General features: G+C 47.3%; 3 protein-coding genes across 5 annotated transcripts; 2 read left to right on the top strand and 1 right to left on the bottom strand.

The window, feature by feature from the left end:
* Nucleotides 1-1,307: 1,307 nt before the first annotated feature.
* DKK4 (dickkopf Wnt signaling pathway inhibitor 4) lies at nucleotides 1,308-4,216 on the top strand. Its single transcript, XM_089538516.1, has 4 exons — nucleotides 1,308-1,419; nucleotides 1,630-1,780; nucleotides 2,367-2,519; nucleotides 2,914-4,216. Exons 1-4 carry the CDS (start codon nucleotides 1,309-1,311, stop codon nucleotides 3,165-3,167), a joined length of 669 nt encoding a protein of 222 aa, XP_089394642.1. The 5' UTR covers nucleotide 1,308; the 3' UTR covers nucleotides 3,168-4,216.
* A 695-nt stretch (nucleotides 4,217-4,911) lies between these two features.
* POLB (DNA polymerase beta) lies at nucleotides 4,912-14,960 on the bottom strand. Of its 3 annotated transcripts, none has more exons than XM_089538514.1 (15): nucleotides 14,770-14,960; nucleotides 14,170-14,227; nucleotides 13,628-13,694; nucleotides 12,981-13,055; nucleotides 12,259-12,317; nucleotides 11,423-11,472; nucleotides 10,584-10,635; nucleotides 10,142-10,196; nucleotides 9,976-10,048; nucleotides 9,319-9,389; nucleotides 8,377-8,463; nucleotides 7,544-7,609; nucleotides 6,329-6,393; nucleotides 5,525-5,664; nucleotides 4,912-5,199 (listed from the first exon to the last, which is right to left on the bottom strand). In XM_089538514.1, exons 1-15 carry the CDS (start codon nucleotides 14,828-14,830, stop codon nucleotides 5,105-5,107), a joined length of 1,074 nt encoding a protein of 357 aa, XP_089394640.1. In that variant the 5' UTR covers nucleotides 14,831-14,960; the 3' UTR covers nucleotides 4,912-5,104. The 3 variants fall into 3 exon arrangements, with proteins under 3 accessions (XP_089394640.1, XP_089394639.1, XP_089394641.1); XM_089538513.1 differs by having other exon boundaries at nucleotides 7,544-7,612; XM_089538515.1 differs by lacking the exon at nucleotides 7,544-7,609 and having other exon boundaries at nucleotides 14,770-14,956.
* Nucleotides 14,961-15,029: 69 nt separating this feature from the next.
* LOC149306637 (ubiquitin-fold modifier 1-like) lies at nucleotides 15,030-17,814 on the top strand. Its single transcript, XM_089538520.1, has 7 exons — nucleotides 15,030-15,095; nucleotides 15,184-15,240; nucleotides 15,647-15,704; nucleotides 15,866-15,905; nucleotides 16,558-16,590; nucleotides 16,739-16,854; nucleotides 16,953-17,814. Coding segments are annotated over exons 1-6 (291 nt in total). The 5' UTR covers nucleotides 15,030-15,093; the 3' UTR covers nucleotides 16,840-16,854; nucleotides 16,953-17,814.
* The last annotated feature ends 273 nt before the right edge of the window (nucleotides 17,815-18,087 follow it).

Genomic DNA, 18,087 nt, shown 5'->3' on the forward strand with positions numbered 1-18,087 from the left:
ATGGTTTAAGGGCCTTCTCCCTTGTCTAGAGCTGTCTGGCCATGCCATTGTCCTGCAGGAATGTGTTGCTGCGTGATGAATGGGTGCAAGGAGGAAAGGGGACTTCCATTAGCAAAAGAGTGGAAAGTGGGAGAGAACAGCCTGAGCTGGCCTGGACCAGAGACAGAAAATGGAGGGTAAAGCACAATGGAAAAGGTTGCCTTAAGCCATTGGAAAGGCAGCTGGACAGGGGCAGAAACACTGGTCCGGTAGACCTCAGCCATTGCCCATCATTCCCACCTCTCTCTGTGTAAGAGGAACATCTGGCTTTCCAGATGTTGTTGGACTCCCCTCTTCCCCATTGCTCCGGGTACAGAGCGTCTTTTCATTCTATAGTCAGTATTTCCTGTTTCTTATTAAAAAGTGCATTGTACAAAAGTGCCTATGTCTACCTTCCTCTGAGGCTGAGATGAAGGCAACTTGCCCAAGGTCTCCTGGTGGGTTTCCTTGGCTGCACGGAGATTTGAACCCTCTACTCCTGGAGTCCAAGAGTCCAACCACGGCGCAGTCTCTACTGACAACGTCTGCATATTAATTAGTGGCTTAACCTGCTTTCCTGCCCTCCTGGGAGGCTTTGAGTGGCATTAGGGCCAGGAAGGCAGAGGCCGGGCCCTCCAAAGTCTTCAAAGCCAAGGGGCTCTGCCGGAGGCGCCTTTCCTTCCGAAAAGGGCTTGGGAGGCTCTGGCAGGTGAGGCAGCTGCGCCAGGCTGCCGTGGAGCCACTTAAGCCTTTGCCCAGCCTTGTGGTCAAAGGCACCGCCTGGCAGCTGTGAAAGCAGATCTTAGAACAAAACCCTGGTTGCCAAAAGGGATTAGGAGCAGGAAAGGCAGGTGACGGCCAGCAGGTGCCTGGGATGCCTCCCTCCTCCTCCTCCTCCTCCTCTGCTTTGCCCTGGGCCTTTGAACTGGCTTTGATGCGCTCTAATTAGGGATGGCTGGGAGGAGGGCCAGGCCTTCCTCCTCTCCTCCTCCTTCCCCCTGCATTGACTTTGAGCATTTGTTTTGAAGTGGGGATCAAAGGGACTGGCAGCGCCAGGGGGGTCTAGTGAGGGAGGGAGGGAAAGGCAGGCACCCGCCCTATAAATAAAGCCAGGAATGCTCCAATGGCCTGCCAGGGGCTCAGCCTCTCAAGGAACAACCCACTGGCCCCAAAATACTCCTTGTGTGAATGCGGTACGCTCTCTCTCTGACATTTAGCCTCTCAAGGAGCCAGAGGGACACAGTTAACCAGGGCTGAGGGTGAAGCAGGGACCCACTGGGAGCATTGAGGATGGAAGCTGGGCTGCTGCTGGGGCTCACCTGCCTCTGCTCTCCTTTGGCTGCTCTGGTGCTGGACTTCAATACCATCCGGGGCTCAGCTGAAGTGTCCACCTCCGGAAAGGTGAGAGATCCTTCCCCAAGAATCGCTGTAGTTTGTTGTAAACTGCCGTCTTGCCCACAGCCCACTTTGCAGAGGAATCTCCTCAGGCCTCCTTTGGAATGGTCCTTCCATGAGAAGCACCTGGGTTAAGATGCTTCCAGTTCCATCTCAGATCTGTCTTTGGCACCAGGGGGACCCTAACTATCTTGGGGGGCATTTCTCACCCCGCAGAGCACCCAATGCTTGACCGACAAGGACTGTCCAGTTGGGAGATTCTGCCACAAGACCAGGGAGGAGCCGCCCTCGTGTGCTGCTTGCCATGGGCTACGAAGGAGGTGCCAGCGGAGCACCATGTGCTGCCCAGGGATGCTCTGTATCAATGGTAAGCGGTGGCCCCAATGCCAGGCCCTTTGCCAAGATGAGAGCGCAGCAGTTTCTGTGTCCCTGTTAGATGATTCCTGTTAGTGAGCATATTCCACCTTTCAGCTTTATATACAAATTTTCCTGGATGGGAAGGGTAAGCCCCTTTTGAGGTCACATCCTACATTTCAGCCTTCTGTCCAGGAGGAATTCTAAAAAGCCTGAGTTTACATTTATATGGATGTTTTAACTTTTATTTTTTAATGCCCTCCATTTTTCTTGGATGGCCTACATTTTGTGGTGCCTTGTCTTCTGTTGTGGTTATGACATCTGGTCACCTTGGGATGTGGGTGTGCACACACTCACACACTCCCACTGGCCTTTAGATTGGTTTGAGTAAGGGAGTGGTCAGGCAACCCGAGGGACAAGAGAACAGGAAGAGATTTCATCAACTGGGTGGTTCCCATGTCCACTAATGAATCCAGGTCTCAGTCCAAACTTGAATGCTTTGAAATACCAGAGTAGGTTGCCCATGGACTTCATAGATTCTGTACATACAAGATTTTGTAGCAGCTTCAGACAGGTGTTGCTATTATTCTCCATGCCAGATGTGTGCAGTCAGGCTGAAAGGATGATGCTGGCTGGAGGACAGAAGAAGCCCAAGGATCGGACGAGGGTTGGCTCAAAGGACACAATCCAGCCTCCTCTTCCATCAGGCCGCGTCTTGAAGGAAGGAAACCCCCAAACGCCACCTGGGAAAGGTAAGGGGACAGAGGGAGCCCTTGCTTGGCTTCTCTGTTGGCAGCAAAAAAGAAGCCGAATTCCTAAATTGCTATAAGGTAGCAATTCCTCAATTTCCATAAGGTAGAGCCACAGCAGATAAAGTGGAATCAGGCTACTATAATTATGAAGGACAGATGCACTTGAGCGTTCATAGAGTAATAGCATCCTAGAGATGGAAGGGGTCCCCAGAGGCCATCAAATCAAGTCCAGCCAGAGAAGGAAACCCCTCTGGGCCACTGGTTCCCTTGTCCAACCGCTCTCACCCACAAGAAGCTCTTTCAATGTTGCATCAAAACCTGCTCTCCTGAAAGACTGCTTCCAAGAGAAGAGATTAACCAGTGGATGTCTTTGTCTCGATTGCTTTTTCTGCAGCCCAGGAGGGTGAGAGCTGCCTCCGTACGGCCGACTGTGTCCGGGGCCTGTGCTGCGCGCGCCACTTCTGGACCAAAGTCTGCAAGCCAGTCCTCATGGAGGGCCAGATCTGCTCCAAGCGAGGGGGGCAGAAAGAAGGTGCTCAGGGCCCCGAAATCTTCCAGCGGTGCAACTGCGGCCCAGGACTGTCCTGCCAGCTGCCGCTTGGTGGGGCACCCCAGCGATCCCGCTTGCGAGTCTGCCTGAGAAAATAAACAGGCCCTAGTTCGTTCTGTAAAGCAGAACATTTCCTAAGATTGAGAAGATCCTCTGGGCAACAAATGCAACAAGACCAGAGAAAAATCCCATCACTTCACTGTAACATTGGGCCCCCAGCCATGGCTACCTGGGCAAAGGGATGCCCCCAGGCTGTTCATTGCTCACACCAGGATTTGCATGTCTCTCTATGGAAGTGTGCATGTTTAGATCCTGCCAAAACCCTGCTGTCAGTTTCTTGGTTTGGTCAGCATAAGTCAAGAGGTGACTTGAATGGCGACAGATACATAGACAGACACACCCAGCCGTGTGTGTCAAAATAAGTTTTGTAGGGCTGGGGCTGGAGCACCATTTAGGTTTCAGCTCCAGGAGTGGATTTAGACCTTTAATTGTCCTGGCTCCCTCCTGGGGAACCTTGGGATTTGCAGTTATTTTTACCCAGCTCTCTTTATTGTGAGACCGAAGGGTGGCACACAGATAAAACAATTTTGGGTGGAAACCAATATAATAATTTAAACAGCAAAAGACATATCCAACAAGCCAAAAACAAGTGAGTTTTTTTTAAAATGTCTATTTTTAAAGCCATGTCTGATCTGACACCCAAAAGAAATCAATGCTGGTGCTAGATGGGCCTCACAGGGGAGGGAACGCCACAAGTGGGATGCCACAGTAGAGAGGGCCTTGTTCCTATGTCCTCCCCTATGGCATTGCCCCCAATCTCTGGCAGATCTGTCCTCAGGAAGGCATAACTAGGGAGAGGCGCTCCTTCAAGTATGGACCTCCCAAGACATTTAGGGTTTTCTCTGGGGTGACCAACCTATTGATTATTTAATGGACAACATAAATATTTTAATGTTCTTGGGTATAGCATATACTGTGTGTATTTGTTAGGGACATGGAATTGTGGCAATGGTCTGTTGTTGTAATCCACCTTGATTCCTCTGGGAAAAGGCGGAATATAAATAAATTATATTATTATTATTATTGTTGTTGTTGTTGTATACCACCTCAGTTCTAAGCAATTTGTAACTATTTGTAAATAAATTAGCTTTTCACCTGGATTCAGATACGTCTCTCAAACCTTTATTTCAAGCATCTTTGCTTCCTTTTGTCATCTGCCATCAGTATATCACAAACACAACGCAGCTCTGAAGCTCAGCACTGGCTCATGTTTTGTGTCATTCTGCGCGCTACAAGTACCAATGGTCATGCCATGTAACTTGGCTATGCTGAATATAAGTAATGATTTATAAATCTGTAACTTTTAAAGGCAAAGGACAACAAAGGATAAAGAAGGGCCTTTTCAGCCATTTTATTTACTCCTTGGTTCTTTTTCAGTCTGCTGCCTTTGCAAATTGTTCCCACCGGTCCCCATTGCCACAGTCGTTAGGAGAATGGAATTAATCTAAAAAAGGGTATCTGTGGAGATGGAGAGTTTTCTCTGGATCCTTCTAAGATCCTGACCTGGTGCTCCCAGTCTTTGCACACTGTCAGCAAAAGTTTACATCCCAGCAGTGGGGTTTTCTTTCCCCAGGCCCACCATAGCAGGGCCACCACCTTCCCTGCTCCCACACCATCTCAGTGGAAAATGGCTTTCTTGGATTTCCCTGTGGAGACAGGGAAATGGGAGACTCCACCAAAAGGTTTTAGATCCTTCTTTGCCACCAATTTGTTTCAGATGCCACATCCAGAGTAGAAGATTTAAAATGCGCACACACAAACACTCTTGTGCACTGCGACTGATGCTTTAATCTCCACAGCACACACTTTATTTAGAAGTACCACTGATGTTTTAAAAAAGGGCACATGGCCTCCCCATCCTTTGAACACAAAGGCACCCCCTCCCCGAAATAGCACCAAAGCAATAAGTTACAGTTCCAGGCTAGGAAGCCAACACCACAGCCCTGCAGACCCGACTGTCAAGATGCCTGAGGAGCTATTCACTCCGGTCTTTTGGCTCCCGGTACTTCCACTGGATGTACTCAAAGATGTCTTTCTCACTCTCCACAGGGAGGGGTTCTCCAGCGACCCCTGGAAAAGCAAGGCAAGCAAAGTTGGGGTTCATCAGGCCAGACATTAAGCTCACTGCAGGAGACGCAGGTCAGTGACCAGATGTTCTGCCCTCACTGGTTGAATTTTCAAAACTGTTTTATTAATGGCCTTTCTCTCAGTCCAAAATGGTGATGACTAACACATACAAAAAGCACTCCTTTTACAACCAATTTTAAAGAACCCAAGGAGTATTTATTAATCTAAGGTGTACTGATATATTAAAAGTATCGATTCACCTTATGACTGTTGTTAGGCAGTTTCCCCTCCCCAATAAAACCCCAAAGGCAGGAAGGAAGAGACTCACCGGTGACGCCCAAGGGCCGGATCGTGTATTCGTTGAGCGTGAAGCCCTTCTCCAGCGCATGGGTGCGCATGTTCTTATTGAATATGTCGCTTCCAGTAAAGTATAAAACTCCACAGTAATACTGATCTTTGGGAATCAACCTAAAGCACAACCAAGACAGGGATTAGTATTTTTAAAGGTTTCAAAGATGCTAATTTTTTAAAAACCCATTATTTTTTGTTGTTCCTGTACTCTCAACATTTTTCATGAGATACTTTTGATGTTTTCATTAGTGCTGCTGCAGGGTGTGGCATAATGGACTGTATGTTATACTTGCTACCTTTGGATTTATAACACTTAATCAAAGTTAAATTAAAACAACAACAACAGAGAGAGACTAATTTGGGCAGATGGTGACATGCAGAGAGAAGAGGCCCAGGTCCAAGCAAGCCCCTTTCCTCACTCCCACCACTTTAATAATAATAATAATAATAATAATAATAATAATAATTTTATTTGTATACCGCCCTTCCATCGATCAGGGCGGTGAACAACACAATAACAATACAGAAACACCATAAAAATACAATACAATCATATTAAAAACAAAATTAAAACACCATCAGCCGATCACCATTGTCATCGGGGGGGGAGGGGGGGGGAGGAAGACCAGCTGGAACTATATATGTGTGTATCTATAGTCTAGTTTTCAAAATATAAGATCCAATGGTGTACTTCGGTATCCAACATCATACAAGTTGAGACTCCTTTTGTCTCCCCTGACAGCAACTTGAAGCTCCCCACAGTGCCCTGGTTGAGACTTACCTAATATCGATTCTCCTGTATGGGTAGTTAGTTCCTTCCTCTTTGCATGGAAGCTGACACACTCCCTGTGGGAGGCAGAGAAGGAATAAAACTAGTACAAGAAATGTATGACAAACATCCAGAATCATGAGACGCCCGGCCCCACATCCTCCATTAAGAGGGCTGCTGCTTCAGTGTGGCAAAGCCTTGGATTTCACTGGAGGACACAGAGAGGGAGAGAGAGCGTCAAATTAAACTGCCATCTAGAAATGGTGACCCCACAGTCCCACTGAAGCAGGATTTCCTTCTAAGTTGCTGTAGCCGAGATAGATGTTTTCTGCAACAAAAAAGAGCTGCGTAGCTATTTTCAGAGATGATGCTGGCACCTGGTGAGAATCATGCCACCCTCCAAATGTAGTTGGACTGCAACTCCTAGCAGCCCCTGCAGCACAGCTGGAGACATGCTTGGAATTGTAGTTCATCAGTATCTGGAGACTGCATGATCCTGACTATTGCTCTGGTCTTGGTGTTTTGCAAAGTAGGTTTCTAGGCTCTTATTCTGGAGACCCACTGGGACATATGCAAATAACAGCCTTATGACTTACTGCTTTTGTGCTCACTATGTCTCTCTCACCCACATTCCTCACCCGATAAACATCAATGGCACCCATCCATCTGTATTACCTAATGGACTCAGAACATCAGGCCTGTTAAAAAAGATTTTACATAGGGCACAACCTATGTATGCCCATCACAGAATGCACATTTTTCTCAGTGCAAAATAATAATAATAATAATAATAATAATAATAATAATAATAATAATAATAATAAAATTTTTTTAATTATATCCCGCCCCTTTGAGGTCAATCGGGGCGGCACTCTTGGTGCAGAGGGCTGTGAGATAATAATAATAATAATAATAATAATAATAATAATATATTTATTTATACCCGCTCTTCAGCCAAGGCTATCAGAGCGGCTTACAATTTGTTAATCTGACATTTCCCTGCCCTCAGGCTTACAATCTAAAAAAGACAGACACAAAAGGAGAAGGGAATGGCACTAGGGAAGGGGGAAAGTCCAGCAGATCTACCCAAACACAACTGTTTCAGGAGCACATGCAGCCAGGCAATGGGAAAAAGATACCAGAGAGACACCCTTGAAGTCAAATTGAAATTCAACATGCATACATGAAATAGAACGTTTGTTGGTTTTGTTCCAAACAATGCTTCACCTTGTTCTTTATGGCAAAACCCACATCAAAGGGAGTCTGAATAACTGCATTCTGGCAAAGCATCGTCTGCTGAAATACAAAACCTGAGTTTTACTGGAGCCAAAGATCTCTTCCCTCCAGCGCAAAACAGCTGAATCCAGTGGGAATGTTATTTTTAAGGGAATGCACTTCCTTCTGAGGTCAAACTTGAAAGCGGCATTTCCTTTACTTTGAGACCCTTAGTGAAGCTTCTGACTTTTCAACAAAAAGGCAAGCTGGGGCTTTGTCTGGGTCATAAAGTGGCATCCAAATCAGAAGAGCGTTTCAGAACGGCTACCTGTGGGAGCTGGGTTTGACCCAGCAAAGGGAAAACTGGGAAACAACATGATAGCTGTCTCTAAAACATCCGAAAGGCTCCAAATATCTGAAGCAACTGCTCTGCTACCCTTTAATTACGATGTTCAGGAACATGCTATAATAAAATGAAGATGAGCCATGGCCACTGTTTTTTCCCTGCTGCTCCACAAAGGACACGAACCAATTATCCAAGTTACAAGAAAGGAGGCTGTGACTAAAATCAGTTAAACCTTCCTGATCATAAGAGCTGTTTGGCAGTAAAAAGAACTTCCTCAGAGGACGGTGGATTCCCCTTCCCCAGAGTTCTCTAAACAGAGCCTGGATGCACATGTCTCAGAAGTGCTTTAGTTGGGCACTCCTGCAATGGTAGCGGGGTTGGATTAGATGTCTCTTGGGGTACCTTCCATTCTATGGTTCCATGATTCTCCCCACAGATTTGGCTTCCTTTTAAAACCAGATTAAGACACACAGAATTGTAAAAAACACGCCCCACTCACCATGAATTTGGTGTCTCCCTTTGACAGCGTATCCGTGACAAAGTGGACCTTCTCCAGTTGCTCGACCACTTGGTGCAAAAGCTTTGGCTTCAGAAGTAATAATATTAGTCACAACCAAGCAGTTTACAAAATTCAGCAATAACTTATATTCAGCTGCCATTCTACAGGAGTCAAATTAATTCTTCCCCAGCTTCATACAGAGGCCAAATGTCATTTAGGATTTGTTCTCTTATCGAACCCCCAAATGCTAACATGGGACTTTATCAAACTGACTAAGGCGATTTACAGAGAGCCCAAAAAGGGCGGTCTGCCGGTGCCTGTGTTTGCTGTGCCAGGGAACCGCAGCGGACAAACCGCGCAATTCCCTGGCCCCACAAAAAGTGGGTTCTTTTTGTGGCGTGGTTATGATGCCGCAAGGCGTCAATGGTGCACTTGCGGCGTCAATGGCGCACTTGCGGCGTCAATGGCGCACTTGCGGCGTCAATGGCGCACTTGCGGCGTCAATGGCGCACTTGCGGCGTCATTACTGCACTGCATCCATGACGTCAAAATGGCGGCGCCCATATGTATAGGGTGCCGCCATTTTGATGTACCCAGTATGTCCTAGGGGTGAGGCCTGATTGGACGCTGCGTCCTCAGCCAACCCCTAGGACGTACTGGGGCGTGGCAAAGGCCCGTGTAGAACGGGCCTAAGTATTCTCTGTGCCTACAAGCCCCTCCTAACCCTTGGCCACCTTCCAAATCCCCTTATAGCCACTTTGTTGAGCCGAACAGAGGACCCAACGGAGCTGCAACACCATTTAAGCCAAGCCGGCAGCCAAGGTGATTTGTGGCTGGATGAGACACTTGTATGGTAGACAGACTGAAGCCACAGTTACGTACAAACTACTTGCTCTGATCTTTAAAATAACACACGCTGGCAAGAGACACACACATATATACCTGTTTGGGAGATTCTGATGTGAAGTCTGGATGGGTGAGGAGGATGTCCATGTCCCCACTTGATTCTGCACCTGTTGAGAAAGAGCATATATAAAACCGCCCTGCTCTGGAGACTCTTTACGGGTGGAAAAAGATCCACCAAGAGCTACACGTTTCCTTTGGCTCCCAGTGTCAATCCCAACTCAAATGGTCAGCGGGGTCAGTGGGAACTTGTTAAGCCAACACCAAGGCGTGTGCCCCAGAGATTCAGTGTGTCTAAACTGACTGGGACTAAGAATGAGATTTAGCCCTTTATGTTTTCTTATATTTATAGCTCTGCCATGGTTTTAATGATCCAGTTTACAGGATACATTTTGCAAGCAGGTTAACTGACTGACCAAATGCCGATGTATCCAGAAACAGAAATCACCTTTGCTCATCCTAGACCTGAGTACAAAGTGATTTGTTTCTGCCTCTGGCTCCTGGCCTTCTCATCCTTCCTCATTACATGTCAGGAATTTCCAAACCCAGTAAACCAGAACAAATAAGTCTCAGAGACTCACCGGATACAGAAAAATCACCTAGGCAGAACTAAACCCATATTTCCTCCCAAAAGAACTTGCACATCCCAATGATCAAACCCAACTCAATCCACCAACAGGCTGTTAAAGTACCAACCTCGCCGGAAACTGCCACACACCGTAGCAATGTATTGGGGGTCCACTTCCTTGACCTCGCTCAATACGATTTCCTGTTGTGGAAGAAACAGACCAAGAAATCTGACTTCTCTTTTGCTGATTCTTGTGCCTCTTCCCTCAGTGAAGAATATGACCCCTTTGCTCACCTGCATCTCCAACATTTCATTCCTAGGGATTCTTTTCTCGAAGTCTTCAAAGTACCTGCACAAACACAAAAAGATAACCAGGGATAAGGAAGCAGCAGTAGCTGCAATCCTCAGCATGCTTGCTTTGAAGGAAGCTCATTTTAAAGAGTTGTGTTTGTCAAAGACTGGCAAGTTTTTAGTAACTGGGCTTCTTATTCCATGGCATTTCAGATAATAACCTTTGTGGATAAATCAGGTATTTAAGGCCATATCAGAAGCTAATCAACTAATCCAGCTCACACTTTCTTTGGATTATTCAGCTTTGCAACAGACAAAAAAAAATCTGACTCGAGAGTTGCTCCGGAAAGCAGTCTTCAATGGTTTTCTACCTCTAGGCAAACACATGTTCAGTTACAAATGGCCCAAACTAAAAGCTCAGAGGAACAAAATAGGCAGGCCTTACTTTAAACCGATCCGTTGATGATGGTTCAATTTGTGCTCATTTTTCTTTAGATCTAGAAAGACAAGAAAGAGGTCATGAGTGAAGTGTTTTGTGAACTGGCATGGCATGGAGCCTTTTGCTATGTTGTTTTACCAAGGAGTAAGGCTATCACAGTTTTGAATCTGGGATTTGCTGCAGAGGCAGCTCAATTTCTCTAGGAGGTGTGGGAGTGAGGAAAAGGAAAAGGCAAGATTTAGGGTGGGTTAGCAGTATCCAAAAAATGGGAGGTGTGGGATTTGGATAGTTAGAATGGATTTAATTTATACCCTGCCTTTCTCTTAATATGATATCCAAGGCAGCTTGCAGTGAAGGGCAAAAGAGAGCAAGTTAACAGATAACACAAAAGTTAAATATGTAATCCTGACAAAACAAAAGTACAGTTTGTCCATTAAAAGATCCTTCTGGAGCATCTGGCTAACAATGCGAGAAGGGCCAGCTTTGGCCGGGAAAAGCAGGTCATTGCGCCAAGTTTAGGGAACACTGTAACACAACACATCTTAGTTAACAATTTAAAAATTCTCAGTGAAGCCAAGTTTCGAGAAGCATGAAGAAATAATGGGACGATGCACAGGCGCTCTTTTACCCACTCCCATAAAATCCAGGAGGGGAGAGGGTGCCACAGGAGAGCTGTGCCAATCTTTTAGAAGGCCCTGTGCCCATCATGGTCACAAGGTGGATGGAGAGCAGGAATAAAACTCTGTTTCCAAGGCATCCCCAATTCTGGGTAGATGTTGATTTGTTTGGTGATGAGCAGCTAAGCAGCTCCCTCCCATCCACTGGCAACGGATAAGAGGACTCACCTTCCAGTGTTTTGATTCCTTCATCCACAAATTTCCTGGCAGCGGCAGGACTGGGGGAAAAAGAGACAAAGAATCTCCTCAACAGAAGGGCCACAATCTCAGTTACAACCTCTAAACCAACTGTAAGGAGGCTGATAACCAAGGTGAAGGGCAGCAGCCTTTCAAAAAGAGGTGAGATAGCAATTCCGGTTCTTAAAATGGAAACATATTTTTGACAATGAAAATCCTGAGAGTGAGTGACAGAAATGAAGGTGTAAAAGCTCATAGAGGGGACAAGTAAGCCTTTGGTTGCGGTGGTGGGGAAAGTCTATACACAGGGATATCCCTCTCAATACCTCTAGCAGAGGAGCACTCTCACCCCCCTCAAAGCAGTCTGTTCCATTGTCTCACAGCACCTAAGCATTATGCTGTTCCTCCCCATGTTAAGCTGGAATCTGTTTCTAGTTCTATTCATCCGTGGTTGGAGCAACCAAGAGCAAACCCTTCCCTGTCTGGGTAATAGCCATTCAGGCATCTGAAGATCACTTTCCATCCCCACTACTTGGCAATCAGTAAGCATTCTGCTTATGAAACTCCAACATAGTGAACAGCAAAACCAGAGGAATATTTCAAACACCCTCTCCCCAAATCCCCAAGAAAGCTCTGCCCCCAAAAGGAGCAACTATGCTTTGACACCAGAGATTAGATAGAACAAAATCCAAAACCTAAAAAAGTGATAGCTTTATGGGCCAACCAAAATGCAGAGATTGGATATGGTTCTTGAAAGAGCCATCCAAACTTTAGTTCCCGCAAACCTTCTTTTATTTTCAGTGCTTGAAAGGCACATAAGTATTTACCCAATGCCGCTAACTCTAGTCAGGAAATTGATTGAAGAACTTGTATCATCCTGTCGAATCTAGACGGGAAGAAATGTGTGCAAAATTACTCACCTGTTAGATGCACTAAGAGGTCCACACAGACCCACAGGACAGAGACAACCTGCCTTAGCTGGGGCTGGGAAGTAGGAATGAGGTGTCTCTTAGTGTGAATGCAAGTCAAGGATGAAAGAGGCTTTCCCTTGGGCTGAGGGGATACGGGAGGAAAAGAGGACCAAGATCCAAGGACTCAGTCCAGCGGTGGCAAGGCAAAATGCCCAGCACAGGGCTCTGGCCTGGGCACCCGCACTTTCTCCTGGGACTTCTGAAGGCTCCTTTCTCCTTTCAGCACAGACCCAGGTGGACATCTGCAGTGAGCCACTCTTCTGTCCCCAGGGCCACCCAGGGGCTGCATGGACTGCCAAGAATGGTGAAAAATGAAAACAAAACAGAACAAAACCAAAACAGGCCTATCTCTGGTTTTTTGGTGTGTGCGTGTGTGGTGAAATGGACCTCCCAGAAGAGGCAAATCATGCATTCTGGGGACCAGAAACGGGGCAACTTTGGAACCTGGAGCAGCCACAGTCGGCAAGAACAATCTCTGGGCATGGACAATAGTGAGGCTAGTCTAGTCTAAGCCGATCCCAAACTGGGACAAGGTCAATTCCCCAAGAGAATTCCAGCCAAAATATCCAAAGCCATACCTTTTCCAGTTTCCGCAGTTTCCCAGTAGATAAAAACTCATCAATCTTTTCAGCAATTTTTGCTCCAACGCCATCCTAAAACACAGATTTATGTACACAGTGATGCACATTATGTCGCCCCTGACAGTGAAGGGCATTGCAACATGCCTCCCAACCCAAACAACCCTCATCCCCAAGCACTTGACAGGACTGTTGCCACTGCTTTCATGCATATTCCATCGTCTGACATGAATGTGCCTGAAGCAGCTCACAACCGTAAAACAGCACTCAAAATGTCAAAGACTGCTGAAGTGTCTGTTCCTTTCAACATACAATACAGGAATCCAAACAAGACAATTCTACAAGAGTTATTTAAAAATGTTTATTTATGGCAACAACACTTCAGACTTATTTCAGATGGGATCAACTCCTACAATGGAGGCAATGTCAACTTTCAATCAGATTTTGGTTTCCTTTTCAGTCATATCCAGTACCAGTTATTATTCATCAGTTGTAAAAGGAAAATGTAGGACCCTTTTGCAGGTTAGGTGACACTTAAAATATTCAGCCAAATCACTGACAGATGCAGAAATTGAATGGTTTTTTAAGCAGATGCTTCTCTAACTGAAAAAGGGGAACCCAGAGCCTTCCTCGGCCACAAGACTTACTAGTTTCTTGGCTTCAGCTCCACTTTTGATCTTGCTTGGATACTTGGATATTACAGAAGCTGCTTTCCTGCGTGAAGCAATAAACAGATCAATGTATCTGTGTTCCAGTACGAACTGCAAAAAGTATGGGCCCAGAATCCAATAAGCCATTTTTACTGGCGTAACCCCTGGTTAAGCCAGTTTAACTGCTTGCCTTCATAGGGGCTGGAAACCCTCCACAAACTGCAGACTGCAGATAGTTATGTGTCGGATGTGTTGCTTTTTCATGGGAAAATACGGCACTAAACGTGTTTCTGTGGCAAATTTTTTGTGTTTTTTTGGGGGGGGGATGTGGGCCAGAAATCTGTGTTCCTATCAAGCCAGGTCTCAGAGCCAAGGCCCCACTCCCCAAGTAGGACCCATGGAGGCTGGCTTTGGGCTGAAGGCTTCAGCCTTGCAAAGGGGAAACCGCAGCACCATCCCAGGAGGCCTTGTGCCTGGAAGCTCTTTGCCCTCGCTCCAGGGCAGACCCTGCCCAGGCCCAGGCCCTGCCTCCTCCTGACCTGTAGGCGTTGTACTTGTGGATGGCTCTGTTCACGTTCCTCTCATAGTTGGCCAGTTCTGAAAAAGAAGCGAGTGTGAAACAGCGCAAGGAGAGCAGGGGCCTCTGGAGGCCAAGGCTCAGCCATGGAAGCCTCAAGGGAAGGCTCCGCTGAACAAGCCTTGCCAGTTCAACTCGGGGCTCCGCTCTGCCTCACAACGAACTCCAACTCCCAGAATCCCACAGCCTTGAGCCAGGAAGGCGCCAAACCCGGTTCTTTCTCCAGCCTTAGCCAGGGCATCGAGACACTCCTCCCTCCAGGTTCATGTCTCCTCTCTAGGAACAATCTCTAGGTCCTCCTCCAGGGCAACTCTATGGTCGTCTTTAACTGAAAGTTGCCCTGGAGGAGGACCTGGAGATTGTTCCTAGAGAGGACACTCTTCGAGGCCCTTGCAGCTCCTCCGGCGCAACTCTATGGTCAGCGTCTGGAGGATCCCTAGAGAGGCGTCTTTGTTATCTGCGGGTCTCCCCTTTCCGCGGGGGCCTTGTGCCCTGACCCCGGCCAAGACGGAGGGACACGGGGACAGTCCAACCCTCTCCAGAGAGCCGCCCGCGAACCCACCGGAGAGGAAGTCGGTGATGCCGGCGTTGGGGTTCTCCTGGGGGGCCTTCCTTTTGCTCATGGCCGCCGCAGAGAGGGCCCACAGGGGCCAGTTTACCGTGACACGACCCTAGCTTCCGCTTCCGGGGCCAACAAGGCCCACCTCCCACTCCAGAGAAAGAAAACACAGCTCCCGGAAGTGACGTAAGCGAGGAGAAAGTCAGACAGAGAAAATTTAAAAACCCGGAAGTGACGCGACGCAAGGGAGAAAGAGACTGCATTCCAGAAGTGACGCCATTAAGAGGCGTGGGACCCGGAAGCGGAGCTGCTGGAGCCGAGAGGATCATGTGAGTAAGGTGTGGGCTGCGCGGCTTGTGGCCGGGTTTCCTCGCCTCCCCTGACGCCCCTTCTCTCTCTCTCTCTCTCTCCCTTCAGGGCAAAGGTCACCTTCAAAGTCACGCTCACCTCCGACCCGCGGCTGCCTTACAAAGTGTGAGTCCTTACGGCGCATGCGCGGGCCTGGCCGGTTCGACACGTCGCCTTCAGCGGAGGAGGCCGGAAGCGGGGAGAGGGAGGGCGTTTCGTCACATCCGGCCCCTGCTGTCACTGATGTTTTTGCCCTCGTGAGCCTTGGCCAAGTCTCTTCTGTGGACTATAGCTCCCATCACTCTCCGGGAAGTTGCTTCCCATGTTCCCCCAGCCTCCCTAGCCAGGGGACTACAAATCCCAGCACCCCCCCAGGCAGCATGAGCCAGGACTGCAATTGCCATGATTCCCCAGCGCTTGGGAGCCAGGAAGAGCCCCTTCTCTGGAATCCCTTGAGGGCACTTCCTCCTTAGCCGAGACATTCCTGTTCTGATCCAAGGCAGGCGTCTTACCGATGGCTTCTTTTCCGCAGGTTAAGCGTCCCCGAAAGTACGCCTTTCACTGCTGTCTTGAAGTTCGCTGCGGAAGAAGTAAGTTGCAGGGGTTTCTTCCTTTTGAAATGGCAGAACCTTTCTGAATGCAGAGAGAATGAAAAGAGCTGTAAAGCGGCCCAGGAGCTTCTGGCTGAAGCGGCATTGCTCTGTCAAAGGAGACCAAGCGTTCTAACTCTTTGTTCTTCTCTTTGGTTTAGTTCAAGGTACCAGCGGCAACAAGCGCCATCATAACCAATGGTGAGTGTCTTCAGTGCCACAACGCGGCTGAATTCTGAGGAAGACCCTCCTATTAGTGGTCTTCCTCCGTGGGTTTGAATCCTGCTCAGCCATGGAAACCCACTGGGCGACCATTGGGCATAAGTCACACTTTCTCAGCCTCAGGGGAAGGCAATGGCAAACCTCCTCTGAACAAGCTTTGCCAAGAAAGCCCCAGGATAGGTTCACCTCCTCAGGGTCACCATTGGTCAGAAATAGCTTGGAGGAAAACAACAACAACAAATGGCCATGTGTTGTCTGAGTCAAGTCATCCCAATCCCCAAAGTCCAGATGTCCAGTGGACTGGGAGGAGAAAGTGAATGGCTGGCAATGGTGTTGCCTTCTCTATCCCTTCAGGGATCAAAAGAGCCCAAAATGGGGGCTTTCTTCCATCCTGTGGAATCCTGGGAATTGTATTTTGTGGTGACACCAGAGCTTTCTGTCAGAGAAAGCTAAATGTCTCACAAAACTACAATTCCCAGAATTCCATTGTGCCATGGCAGTTAAAAGTGGTGTCAGACTGGATTCTCTCTGCAGTGTAGATGCAGCTTTAGGGCTCATTACAAAGAGGATGAGTTGACTGGCTTTACATCCATGTGTCTGAGAATGAACTCTTCTGCCTTTTCCTCCTCAGACGGAATAGGAATAAACCCAGCGCAGACGGCCGGTGAGTGGCTCTTTTTGCACCTTTTTGCTCGGCCCAAAGGAGTTTCCTGCGTCAGCCGTTTACGTGAAACGCTGCATTAAAAGATAGCCCTTGCTTCGTATGTTTCCTCTCAAGTGAGTAGTTTTCATTCTCTCTTTGCTCAAACTAGGAAACGTTTTCCTGAAGCATGGCTCAGAGTTGCGGCTTATTCCCAGAGATCGTGTTGGGAGATGCTGGCAGGCACAGAATCCACTTTCGACTGGGTCATAAGCAGCAAAGACATCCGTAAGCATCTCCACCATCAGAGCATCCTGCATTTCCCTGTGAAAACATCAGGTCAGCAATGAGCTGTTGCCAAGAAAGACTCTTATTTCCTTCTTCAGAGAAGAACAACTTCTAATTGCGTTCTCCCTGCCCTGGTTCATTGTGGAGGCTTCCGTTTGCCATCACTGAGGAGGAGCGCATGGTTTCTGTGCTGCATGCCTTTCTCCCCTGAAGCGAGTAGAGAAGCCTGCGCAAGTGATCTTCCCATGTACCTCTATGGACTCAGCCTTACTGCATTGTCCTGCTCATTGCAATGTCTTGGTATGGGTTTAAAAATCTGATGATGGCTTTAAAATTATCTGTTCATAAGGAAAACCTTTCAGCTACTAACACTGTGTTAACTTAATCAAATTAACTTAATTAACATTGTGTTAACTTAATCCTGGAGCAGATATCCCCCGAGTTTGGAGTTGAATTTTTTTTAATCAGGAGCCCTATGCTACATTCCAGAAATATTTATTCATTTGAACTCTGGTTGCTTAATGTATGGAGGACAGTTAGTTAGTCTCTCTTTTCATGCTTGATAAGCTTTGGACCATGAAATCATTGGTCTTTGCTGGTTCAAAATGATATTATTGGATATTTCCCACCTGACATGCATTGAATGGCTAATAAATTAAAACTTTGTTCTGTGTTGCAGAGCCTGTTGATACAAAAGTTCTGGTCAGTGCTCTTAAAAGGGAAAACTATAGTAATTACAGAAATGTTATGTGTGTAAATCTTAGATCCATAACTTGCCAAGTTAGTTTCTACCAGGTTTCAGTGGCTTGTCCTAAACCCTTCCTGTTTGGTGTTTTCCCTAAAACGCAGCAAAACCTCAGGATTCCACCTAAATTGATGGGGGTTTTGTCTGCTGTGGCCAATATTCACTCTGTATAATTTGTATTCTTGGAGCGAAATAAAGTGTCCATCTCCACCAAAGCCTGAGCAGTATGTTTACCCACCTGACCAAAAGGTGCCCTGCGTTGTCCCTCTCCTATTTATGTTCACATACTTAAGATACTTCAAGAAAACCATTTTCTAGCATAGTAGAGAGAATTCTGCAGCCATGATCTCGTTCCAGCAGATGACCGATCCATAACTACTGATGCACAAGACATCTGTACCAGACTTCATTCTCCCTGCCTCTGAACAGTCTTCCTTCCACCTTACTGTACACAGAAATGGTTGCAGACATATTGTGCCTCCCGCTCC

This window comes from Sceloporus occidentalis, unplaced genomic scaffold (genome assembly GCF_023333645.1).
Source record: "Sceloporus occidentalis isolate IW3139 unplaced genomic scaffold, rSceOcc1.0.p SCAF_9, whole genome shotgun sequence".
NCBI classification, from domain to species: domain Eukaryota; kingdom Metazoa; phylum Chordata; class Lepidosauria; order Squamata; family Phrynosomatidae; genus Sceloporus; species Sceloporus occidentalis.